Source organism: Pholis gunnellus (genome assembly GCF_910591455.1).
Source record: "Pholis gunnellus genome assembly, chromosome: 16".
NCBI lineage: Eukaryota > Metazoa > Chordata > Actinopteri > Perciformes > Pholidae > Pholis > Pholis gunnellus.
Window position 1 is genome coordinate 17,678,411 of NC_136543.1, and position 12,824 is coordinate 17,691,234.

The 12,824-nt window shown below is 46.3% G+C and overlaps 1 protein-coding gene across 1 annotated transcript; it reads right to left on the minus strand.

The window, feature by feature from the left end:
• Positions 1–128: 128 nt before the first annotated feature.
• On the minus strand, positions 129–4,679 carry myclb (MYCL proto-oncogene, bHLH transcription factor b). Its single transcript, XM_079176059.1, has 3 exons — positions 4,625–4,679; positions 3,179–3,873; positions 129–1,496 (listed from the first exon to the last, which is right to left on the minus strand). Exons 2-3 carry the CDS (start codon positions 3,810–3,812, stop codon positions 718–720), a joined length of 1,413 nt encoding a protein of 470 aa, XP_079032185.1. The 5' UTR covers positions 3,813–3,873; positions 4,625–4,679; the 3' UTR covers positions 129–717.
• Positions 4,680–12,824: the final 8,145 nt, after the last annotated feature.

Genomic DNA, 12,824 nt, shown 5'->3' on the forward strand with positions numbered 1-12,824 from the left:
AACATCATTGTTGCATGGCTCAGTACAGTCCCACTACCCCCCCCCCCCCCCCCCATGCATTCCCATGATCAACGAGCAGACAAGGAAAAGTGTGAAAAACAAAAAGGAGGGACGAGAAAAGACGCTATGGAGAACACTAAAGGAACAGAAACAAGGCACAACTCCATGACAAAATGTGCAAGCTGTATGTATGCAAAGCGCCAAGGAGCAAGGGACTGTAGAGGAAACGAAATGTGAAGGAGACTATAGAGTGTGTGGGGGGGGGGGCTTTAGACTGAAGACAGACAGAGGAGACATCGAGCCCCATCACACTCAAGGAAACGTCTGACCAGAACATGCAGCAGTTAGACAGCACAGTTGTAGCAGTTTATCAACTAGAAGCTGCCGCATTCGCAGCGAGCAACAGTTTTGAGTTTTTCTTTCAGCGAGGGGAAATATAACAGTTGGGCAAATCTATATTGAGTAGCCGTGGACATATTCAATTTGCCCCGTACGATCAGTCCCCAGCTCGCTGTCCTGTCCGGCTTGCGGCCTTGTCAATCACTCAGAAGCTAATGTGCAAACCACAAAAATAGAAAAACAAAAACAACAAATCCACCCGCACTATTCCAACGTGACCAATTCAAAGTGAACATTAGTGTCTCTTCTCCTTCATGTAGTTCAGTCCAGTTCTGTGAGTGTGTGTGTGTGTCTGTGTGTGTGTGTGTGTGTGCGCGCTCAGGAGCGTTTGAGCAGCGCCAGCCTCTGCAGCAGCTGCAGCTGCCTGGACTTCAGCTGCTTCCTCTCCTGAGCCTTCTGCCGCTCGCTGACGTGCAGCTGCTGCAGGTACTCTGTGGCTCGCGTCAGGATCGCCACCTTCGGCGTCTTGGGGCAGTTCGCCAGGCCCGGGATCTCGTCCCGCAGCGACAGGAACCGCGAGCGCAGGTCGTTCCTCCGCTTGCGCTCGAGGAAGTTGTGCGCCTTGCGCTTGTCCGTGTCCTCGCAGTCCGAGGACTGGGGGCTTGAGAGGTGGCAGAAGGAGTGGGGCTTCGAGGGGGAGCTATGGGAGTGGGGGGTTGAGGAGGAAGAGGAGGAGGAGGAGGGAGGAGACGAAGGCGGCGAGGAGGAGGTAGGAGAGCAGGCGCTGAGGTCGGGCGACGAGGATCGGGCTCCAGCAGACTTCCTGCTGTCTAAGTTCAGAGGGGCGTGGCCGGACCGGGGCTGGTGGTAATGAGAGTTCTGGTGCGACTGGGAGGAGGCCTCCTGCCGGAACCTCTTCCGAGAAGGCTCGACCGGCGCAGGGAGCGTGTCCGGGGAGGGGGCGGCATAGTTGTGCTGCTGCTGGTGTATGGAGATGTGGAAACGCTTCATGCCGAGGTCCAGGGGGTCCGCTCGCACCGTTATGGTCACTGGTTTGCGAGCGTTGACCAGCCGACGAGGTTTGCGTTGCTGCTTGTGCTCCACCGTCACCACATCAATCTCTTCTTCGTCCTCATCTTTGTCATCATCATCATCATCTGAAAGAGCAGGAGAGAAGCTATTAGAAACTAGGCAGGTTTTTTTTTTTTTGTTTAAATGTGGTAATGACTGCAGATTATCAGCTGAAGTTGAAAAGATGAGTCACAATAAGGAGCCACCTCCCTGGACACGCTCGCTCTGACCTCCTGCCTCCTTAAACCAATTAAATGCTTCTGTAAAAATGAACCCACACATCCTCATAAAACCCCACACACACACACACACACACTGTCACAGTGATGATTGACAGACCGAGGATGAGAGGCAGAGACGGGTGGGGTTGGGAAGCCCTCAGGTGTAAAAATCGACAACTCTTCTTGTAAAAAAAAGAGCAGACGCTGCGCACGTTTAAAGCCACTTAGCTGCTCTGTTTACCAGAGAAGAAACGAGGCATTAAATATGAGGAACGGTCTTTATCGCCTTGACCCTGAGGAGAGTTTCAATACTCTTGTAAACTGAAAACACACTTTTAAAGTAATTGCACCTTTTCGACTGCTCAGAAAATAGTAATCTCAATATAAAACAACACAGTAAAGAGGGGACGGACGAAGAGATTTGGAGGGAGGGGCGCCGGTCTGTTATGTGCAACAGCAATTATAAAACAGCAGATGTAATCTCATATTACAAGGCACACAGATTTGATTTCCTCAAGTGGCCCTACACTGGAGCTCAAAGCACACATGCATTTCCGATGATTGCTCATGCTCCTCTTCTTTGAGCGCGCATTATCCCCTGGAACGGCGTACAATGCCGCCTCGCACTCTCGTCAAAGAATTCTGCACGCCTAGCCGACCTCCTAAACGGCTAATCCCGCTCTATTCACAGCCCGGGCTGGCTCGGACTGAAATCCACCCACTGACACAATTGGCGCCGCAGCCTGTTGAGCGGAGGAATGCAGCAACAAGTTTTCCCCCTTTGTGACATTCCACACACCATTATGCACAGACCGGGATCACATGGCAGCCTGCATGCCAATCTCCATCATATGGGGTTCACCGAGTGGAAATGGAAAAAAGTAAAAAAAAAAAAAGCTCTCGAGTCTTTGGCTAGATGTGGTGACTAAAAAATTAAATTAAAAAAACAGGGTTAATGCTTCTTCTCTTCCATGTTACATATTGTTCCAATTATAAGGAATACTCTCATTGAATTTGTGCCAAATGTGAGCCGGGGGGGAGCAGGAGAGGATATTGTTATCATAAGTCAGACTGGAGGATCAGGGAGAGGTAGCAGCTGGTCTGCTGGAACCCAGCCAAGCAGCAGATGTTTCAATGGGCGTGTCATGAAGCATGTGTTGCATGCACCAAGGTAACGCAATGCAGTCATCATGTGCCATTGCCAATCCTCAGCGCTAGATAATGGCCAATCAAAGCGACATATTGACTCCACCAGAGAGAGAGAAATGAGGCGTAACCCTCACAAAATAAACTTCAGACAACAAAGTAGATATGCTTTTGGAAAATTGGAGGGAAATTATTAAAACACCATGAGAAAGCTCCCATAAGGTGTGATTATGGTCACTTAACTACCTATCGAGTGTCTCAGACACAAATTAACCTAAAACCTAACCTTTAGTTACAATCATAAACCTCACTTCAACACAGCCGAACTAGAAGTCAAAGAAAGCGTTTATCATAGTGACATCCTATAAATAAATAGTACTACGTTGCATATTCTCACTGACCTGATGAGTCGGTGTGAGACTCTGAACCAGAGGACACTTCTCGCTTCTTGCAGCCACCGGTTAACGGGAAAGTGAGCACCGCAGCTGGGTCCACGCAGTCCGCCGCCAGTCCGCTGACGGCCGACGCGTCGTGCGCCCTCGCCGGGGACGCGGCTGCGGACGCGGCCGCGACTTTGGCGGCGGTTGCCCCCGTCGTCCCGGGACAGGGGGCGCAGCGCTCCCCTACCACTCTCTCCAGCTGCTGTCCGGCGGAGAAGCCGCTCCACATGCAGTCCTGGATGATGATCGAGCTCAGGTTCCCGAAGGAGTCATTGGCCGCGGTCAGCTTGCAGGGCAGGTCCTGCTGCTGCTGTTCGTCCTCCTGCCCCAAGAACTGAGAGACCCACTCCAGCTTGTCCCCCAGAGACGGGCACAGCAGCCCGACCCTGCCCGACCCTTCCACCGACCGGATAGGGGACATGGGCGGGGTCGGGACCAGCTCGAATTTTTTCCATATGTCCTCACTGGGCGCAGTGGACTTGAAGAAATCCTCGTCCGGGTCGTGGTGGTCGTCGTAGAAATAATGTTGGTAGTGGTCAAGGTGGTCCATGTCCCAGTTTTCATAACGAGGCGCGGTGTTACTAATGCCCGGCATGGGGGCTGCAGGCAATGGGGTGGGGGTGGGGGGGGGGTGGATCACTCCCTGCTCCCTCTGTCTGCAGAGAGAGATAGAGACAACAGTGTCAGAATTTAACCTACATTCTCAGCGAAACGATCACACATCTGTCCGGAGACACGTTGCCCTCTGGGGGGGAATGTGGCCATGCATAAAGCTAAATATTGCCCTGCCCTTCAGGGAAACATCCCACTGTGGTGCAACAGTTAAATGAAATACCTGTAGCCAATCAGAGCACGGTGTGCCAATTAAGACTACAACAAGAGTCCTTTTAAGGTCACAGGGAACCATGGACACATTTAGGGGAGAAATGTGTTTTTTTCAGGCTAAGATACAGAGAATCCAATGCTCAAACGAAGCAAAGTTAAGCTACTCAGTGTTGCTGCTGAGAAGTTTCGCAACAGTGTTTCATTAAATAACGCTGCTTTAGTAGTAGAGAGAAGAGAGAGGAGGAGGAGCGGGTTTCTATTTTCTGCTGACTGCGATTAAATTGGATAGATATAGATTAATTGGATAGACAGGTACCCGTCCTGCCTGCCAATGATCCCGCTCCTCCGGGCAGCGGAGTCGTATGCAAAGTAGTAGTACTTTGCTCCTCCTCGGCTCAACTCCTTCCTCGAGCTCAAACAATTCAGCTGCGACTAAACAGCGCTGATCAGTTTAACTATGCAGCAGGCGCGCTAAGAAAGGCTGCAGAAAAAGAAAAAAACTAATTTAACCTCCACTCGTGCGCCAGTGTTGTTAAACGTCCTTTATGAAGTTGATGTGGAATAAAAGTGAGTTTTTTTTACCTGGTGTCGAGAGTGAGAAACCCGCCAGCGTCCTCATAGATCCACCGTGCGCAATATCAGTGTCCAAAAAAAAAAAAAAAAAGCAGCGTCCACAATGATTCCTTACGTGTATTCTGCCTCAAATGTGAGCTGTTCCGCTTGGGCGTCTTCTTCCGGTTGTAAACAGTTGTTGTGGTCGGGTGAACGAGTCCGTTTGGTCGCAGTCCTGCCGTGCAGAATGGCTGTGTGTGCTTCGGCTGTGGTCACTTTCTTTTGCCGACTACTGCACTAAATGGTCCGGGGGAAGGAGAGTTGGCTATTATGCATAAAAGGCGGGTCGTAGTAGGAGAGCCACGCCCTGCCGTTTAAAGGCGCAGCACACTCAAAAAACCCGCGCATGGTGCTCTGCAGAGGGGATTTTATGACACTGGTTTGATAAGATCACACACATTTTGCAATAATTTGCACATGCCAACATAATAACATGTGCATGTGTGTTAAAATGCATGTAAACGCACACACACACACACACACACACACACACCTGTGTTTAATCATCACGCTGCGTAAAAAAAAAGGAGGGCATCTTCTGCAGCGGGGAGAGATAAGGTGTGTGTGTGTGTGTGTGTGTGTGTGTGTGTGTGTGTGTGTGTGTGTGTGTGTGTGTGTGTGTGTGTGTGTGTGTGTGTGTGTGAGCGTGCATCTGTGCGGTCCCTGTGATTTCATGCGGACATATGGCTGCAGTATCCGATGTCGCCCATGCATTATCACGGTCTCTGTAATCAATATCAAGCCTATGATGTAGAGCCCCCATCCCCCCCTCCATCCTCCCCCCTCAGAGAGCCATTATGGAAGCAACCCTCTGTGTCTGCCACGACATGTGTGTGTGTGTGTGTCACCTCAACAGCTGCACACACACACACTATCGCAGACGCACACCAACAACTGCTGACTCTTGTTATTCTTGCCACACGAAACCCTCTCAGTTTTGCCCTTTTTTCTTCTTCTTTTTTTTTTTGGTGAGCTGTGAAACTATGCCGCACTAAACTTTGGCACACTTGAGGATGGTGGTTAAGAAACATCCTTCCTATAACTGCTCCTCTAAAGCCCCCTCCCTCTGCGGCTCGACGGCTTCGCAGACAGCGTGAAATCCTTGTCTGTCCACCTCATCTTCCCGTCAAAACTCAGACGCCTCCTCTTCTTCCTCCTCTTTCCTTCAACACAATCTTCTGTCACTCATCCTCTATTCTTCGCTCCTCACTTTTTGCCTACTTCCCCTCAACTCTCCCAGCCCCCCTCTTGTGCTTTTATCCTCAGTCACCCCTAATCAAAAAGATCTTGACCCGACATGAAGCAGGGAGACCTCAGAGGGCTGCATCCCGGGAGAGATCCCACAAAGACACAGAACCGACTGCATCTTTCCCCATCTGTATCACTTTCTCTCTCTTTAGCTCCTTCTGCTCCTGATCCCTCTTTCTCTCATGCGCTTTTATCCTCGTTACATACTTTGAAATGCTTAATCTGCCTCCTCGCTTTGAATTAATCATCAAAAGTGAACTGGGTGCAAGGACCGGCTCCTTCAAATGAAAAGAGAAGAAAAGTCTTTTTTGATAAAGAATTATGTAGATCAAGTGAGTTCAGCTCCCATAAGGAGCCCCTCTACTCCTTTAAATCATTTATATGTACAACAATGCACACACATTTCATTGATATGTAAATGTCAATATATGATTCTGGAACACGTTCTCTTCCATGCAGATCCTCACATGGATGTGTGTCGCTTATTTACAGTCATTCCTCTATGGATTAGGGATCCTTGTTTGCATGAAATATGAGGGGTGACTTGTGAAGCATGATCAACCTTTGGTTTGTCTCCATCCTTTTTCATAAAACATTCATACATATACAGTACATAAGAGACTGTCTCGTAGGATTAGTGACACACTTTCACTCATGAGGTACAAATGAAGTGGTATCTGCTCCCAGAATAGAGAAGCTGATGGTGTTGATACGCTGTGTGCATATAACATTAAAGTGCTTGTGTGCAACAACGTTAAGTAAAAGCAAAACGGCAACCAATGGTGACTTAGTTCAACATTGTGGGGAATATCCTCATTCGCCTTCTTGCTGAGATTTAGAAGATTCTTACGTCTGCACGGTAAATATGAAGCTACAGCCAGTTAGCTTAGCTTAGCACAAAGACTGAAAACAGGGGGAAACAGCTAGCCTGGCTACCAGCTCCTTTAAAGCAAAATAAAGTTAAAGTTAAATTAAGTTAAATCTTGTTTGTTTTATCCGCACTAAAACTGAAGAGTAAAAAACACAAGTTTAAGTGTTACGGGACGTTATGTAGGACTTTTTCTCGGCTGGATCTGGCCTCAAACCTTTGCCACAATGCAACATTGTTGCAACAAAATAAATGTCCAGAGTTGTAAAGATCTTGTCTCACAGTGTCAGAAGCTGCTGTGCATTGTTTTATCTTTTGATAAGTCTCTAAACTCACGGATCAAACTGGACTTCCTGGATTGTGTTTTATGTTTCAGTTTCAGTTTTTGGTCTGAACAGTTATTCACAGCAACAAAGTGCAGAAGTGTATTTCTCAAAATGTCAAACACTTCCTTTAACAGACAGCAGCGATGATACAACCTCACTTCATCATATATTGTTCTTTCACATATGTTATTCCCAGACACCTTAGGGTAATTCAAGGTTCAGCACAGTGAAAAGTGAAAAGTTAATACAACACTCACACACAGAGTTGCTGTTTTCCTTCCACTCTTCCCTGCTGATTTTTTTTCTTTTTTTAGAACATACTGTGCATAGATTTGTGTTTCATTATGACGCTTCCAATCATTACATTAGATGAGATTAAATGAAGCTGTGATCATCCCCAAGAGGCAGTCGCAGCAGCAGCAAAGTGCAGTTCATGATGAATGACTTCATCACACAGAATAGTGCGGATGATATTAAATAAATCACAGTTATTATTCAAAGAGAGAGAAAAGTAGTGCAGCAAAGACGATGGGCTCACTTGCATAAACCTGCGTGTGTGTGTGTGTGTGTGTGTGTGTGTGTGTGTGTGTGTGTGTGTGTGTGCGTGTGTGCGTTTTGATCAGATTTACACATTGATTTGCACCAGATGTTAGCTCTCACCATGTCATTCAGATTGTAAAAGAAAAGCAGCATATACATAGAAATATAAATGTGCAGAGGCTTGTTTTGTTCACTGTCACCTTATATAAAATATATAATTAAAAACCTCTTCCTACTGGAACATTAATATTTACGTAACAGGTAATCACTCAACGTGTGTAAAGAGATGATTTATTGCACCGAGGGAAGCAAGGAGAGAGGATTGATGGGAGGGATCGACAAGCGTCGACCCCCCCCCCCCCCCCTCTTCCTGGGTCACCCTTCACGTCACTCGTCCAACCGCTCCGTCTCCTCCCGACTCTGACCTTCCAGACTGATCAATGAACACCTAGTCTGGGACCCGCCCATCAGTGTGTCTGAGGTTCACTTCATGTAATCTGGGAGACTGGAGAGGAAAAGGGACAGCTGCTACCCACTGGATGGCGTTGACCTCCTGCTGACACACACACACACACACACACTCACCCACGATAAGGAAGAGGATTGTCTTTCAGTCCAGATGCTCATTACGTGGAGCTATTGCACACTGAGCTGCACACACACACACACACACTCTCTGTATAACCCTACACCTCGTCCCGTGCTTGTTTTTGAAAGGTTCAGTCCACCCAAAATACAAAAGAAACAGAACTTTCAGCTGGACGGACTTCCCACTCTCCGACGGTGAGCAGGAACTGCTTCCGTTACTTTTTGTAACCGTGGCTTTTGTATCAGCATCTTTCGGAAAAGGACACCGAAACCTATGGAGAAAAAACAATCTCCCAAGCTTCTTCTCTCAATTTTGACTCCGATGTTTTTTGGCTTGGTTTTTGTAGCAGTCCCTGGAAACACTTTATAATCAAATGAACACGTCGATCGTCTAACCTTAAAGTTACTGAGGAACTTTTAATTGGCGATGAAATACCATCAGGGAGAATATTGGCTACTTCTATATAGTTATTCTTAATGCTTGTCATCTGTGCCACCAGGTAGAATTCCAGGTGAAATCTGATCATGCAAGTTCACCAGAAACTCCTTCAGCTCAGACTCCAGCGGGGTTTCCAGCAGCGACCAGCTCACCGTCAACAGACCTGACCAGATCTGGCGGAAGTCTGAAGATTTGGCGGCAGGAAAAGAGCAGCGTCTCATCCTCCGGCCAGGAGCAGAGCTTCATCCCCGCTGCTCCGCTGGTAGCCATCACCGAAAACCACGCTGCTGGAGATCCAGGCCACATTGCTGGGCCCGCTGGGAAGGGAGGCCACGGGAGAACCAGGACTCAGCAGAGCGGACTGTTAGACTTCTGCTGAAGTAGATTGAGACGTTTTTTAAAGGGACTCTGGGGCTTGGAAACACTGACACTTTTGTCCGCAGGGACCGCCAAAATCAACACAAAATAAAAGTTCCGGTAGCTTTAACCATCTGACACCAATGCCTATAGCCTTAAACATCTCGTGGGGGTCCTGCAAATGTGGGGTATCATCTGGATGGCCAGTCAGCTCCTGTCTGCAGCAGGCTACATCCATGGCTCTGTCATGGCTCTGTACATAACCACATCTGTGCAAAAAAAAACAACTGCTTTGTGTAATCAAACGAGAAATTGATTTTAATCAAACGGCAACACGGCTAATGATTAGCAGTTATAGAAAAGTCATCAAAGTGGCAGGAAATCCATTCCGCCCGTCGCGGATACTATACTGAGAGCTGAATACAGAGAGTGAGCATTCCTCATAGCCTTTCGCATGTGAAGAACACACCGTCTCTGTTATGCTTAGACAGGTAAATGAACTCTCTACCTGTGTGTGTGTGTCGAGCAGGCCAACCCAAATTACACACAACAGCGGTGATTGACAAGCTGATGTTACTCAGATGCTTCTCTTCTTTCTTCAGTGACTTTTATTGCATTCTGGGTAGAAATCAATTCGGGAGGAACAGACTGTCAGCACAGACTGTACCCTGGAGAGACAGAGAGAGAGAGAGAGAGAGAGAGAGAGAAAGAGAGAGAGGTAAAGAGAGAGAGGTAAAGAGAGAGGGTGTGCGTGTGAAAAAGAGAGGGGTATATATGTGTCAAAAAGCAAGGGAATAAGAAGTGTCTGTGGGAGAAGGAGGGGAGAGGAGGGGAAGTGGAGGGGAAAGACGCTGTGCAAAATAATGAATAACAAGGAGGGGGGGTGTGAAGAATGTTAGACAACTGGGGAAGGGAGGGAGAAGGTATTATATAGGGAGTGAGGGGGGAAAGAGGGACAGAGACAGAAGGGTGAGAGAAAAAAAGAAACAGCATGATGGAGATTTAGGGAGGTGAAGAGATAGCAGCTCGCAGGAACAGACTTGAAGAAAACGGTGCAATTACATAACCGATATTTGGCAGGGCAGCGTTATTGAGCATTCTTCAAGCATTGCACACTCTGACAGATATACACAAAACCTCACACACACACACACTCAGTCAACACAGAGTGCAGATAATCCCACATATGCATACAAACCGACGTAAATAAATGTAAGCAAATAGTCTGCTAACATTTTGTATGATGAATCGCCTGCTGTTTTGCATTCAGGTTACATAACGTAAATGCAAAATGTCTGGGAAGCCATCAGTGTGTGTGTGCGTGTGTGTGTGTGTGTGTGTATATATGTGTGTGTCTCTTTGTGTTATAACTGACTGAGCTGATTGTTTTGAATGCGTCTCCAGAGTGAGGATGCTCTTCTACTCCATACCAGCAGACAGCTGTTTTAAAGAAGGCAGGAAGTTTATTGGTCAGTTCTCCGGTTATACGCTTGAAGTCCTCATTTACCTCATTTTCTGGAAATGTGATGTTGAACTATGAGAAGAGTTGATCATCGGGACTGCAGGCATCCTGTAATAATGCAATGCCAAACATGAACGGTGGGTTGAACACACGTGGCCTCCAGCTGGTGACGGTGAGAAGCATTCGTTAACGTGCGTGTGATGGAAATGGACTGGTCATGTCTGCTTGTACCGGTAGTCAAATTATACGGGGAAGAAACAACAACTCAAGCTGCATGAACTTGTGTTTCGACCAAATGGGAGCAGTAAAAACAGGCGGTAAACACAACATTGACACATTGTCCCCTCGTAAAGCTGTTATACATTGGTTGATTGTTTGAGTATCCTGGACCATATGGTGCCATTATAAGACACCAGTGACTCTTTCCTGCCATTAAAACTTTAAATCACACTCACATTACTCTTGCTGAGTCTTGCAAATATTTAGGAATTTGGCTTGACAATAAACCTGCCCTTCAAGATTCATGTTCAACATTTGACCCCGGAATTAAATAATCAAACCGTACTTCTTATACAAAATAAAGGGATGTCTGTCAACTATCGTGTAGTCAACCTTCATGTCTGTTCTCAACTATGGAGATGTTCTGCATGGTTCTGCGTGGTAACACTTAAACCCTGTGTATCATAGCGCATACTCGTCAGTGTTCTCTCTATCACACGGTTGGATGGAGCTCCTTACAGTCAAGAAGAACGAGCCATCTCATGGTATTCATTTGTAAAGCTCTCTATACTGTTGAAGCTTAAACTACCTCACATCACAACCAGCAACTAAGCTTAACCTCAGATGTGCCTCATGCAACACTAATGTTGCAGAGAACTGCTCACTGCCCTCAGTCGATGTTCCCCCTCAGAGATTTAAAGGCGAGACACTACATTGCTTTTCATGCTCTGGTCAATTTTGAGATTCTGTCTCCAGACTAGTGGAAAGAAAACCTTTAATATTCACTTACTACTTTGTCTATTTGCGTCTCTAGATTTCTCCTTAATTCACCAAATGTTAGCATTATATAATGCCTCATTTGCATATTTAAACATAACATGTAAGATCATCAGCTGGGAAAGTTTCATATATCTTTTAGTTCTTTTTTTTCACCTGATGTCCCTTTAAAATGTATGTTATTTTAAAATACTTTTCTTTCAAGGCCGTTTTCTCTGAGCCAGAAATCTCCACTTCAGTAGCACTTACAGACACCAAACTTTCCGGTTTTGTCTATATTCTGAAGGTTTGTGAGGGGTTTGTGCATATATTTCATTTAGAGCCAAAAGTATTCGTCTTAATGTAAGCAATCAACTAGGAAGTTTCATGATGATATCTATTAGTTAAAATAGTTTTTTAGGATTCTTGTAATTGCTTTTAAATTGCTATTTCTAGTTGTGTTGTTTCTGTTTTTTGCTGATTGCGTTCTTGTGAATCTTCCCAGGTCTTTCTTAATCTCAATGACACTGCCTGATTAAATAAAGATTTAATGAAAAAAAAATCCCGAATCCCGCAGACATAGTGTTATTTTTAATCCATGAATCAAATGGTAAAGTGATGAAATATGATATTTACCCACCACTACATCCATAATCACATTCAAACCAAACACAGCATCTCTGTGTCCCTGTGCAGCTTTTGATACCTTGCCTGAATCCAGCACACACTGTGTTCCCTCTGCAGCGGACCAGAACATCCTGTTCAGCAGTCAGACATCTAGTGGTGACAAATAACGCTCTGACTCCCGGCCGTTTGACTCGCCGGAGAGCAAACTGGCACTTGAAGCTGTAAATACGCAGAGACAGCAGGCCTATTCTGTTTGCACGTTGTCTTTTCTGTTCATACATTCAAATTCTCAGTGTGTTGTCAAGTGTTTTGCACATAATGTTCACAATGTGCATATATAGCAACAGGGCAAATAGTTCTCAAGGCAGCAAAATATAAAATGTAACATTTCTGCACGTACATTGCTAATTTATCCAGGAACGTACAGACAAATAAGTACAAAAATGTAGCCACATCCTTGAATCTGCTCTCTGCCTCGTCACGAGAAAGAGCTCGGCTTGGCTTTGGAACACAGTGAAGATGTAACCTTGACGAGCTGATACAGAACGGTCTCTCTGTGTGTGTGTGTGTGTGTGTGTGTGTGTGTGTGTGTGTGTGTGTGTGTGTGTGTGTGTGTGTGTGTGTGTGTGTGTGTGTGTATGTTCAGACATCAGCATCTTGGCACTTTGATGCAGAGCAGATGACAAAACAACAACTTGCACCAAGAGGAACCCTCTGAAATCAAATGAGCGCCATAAAAT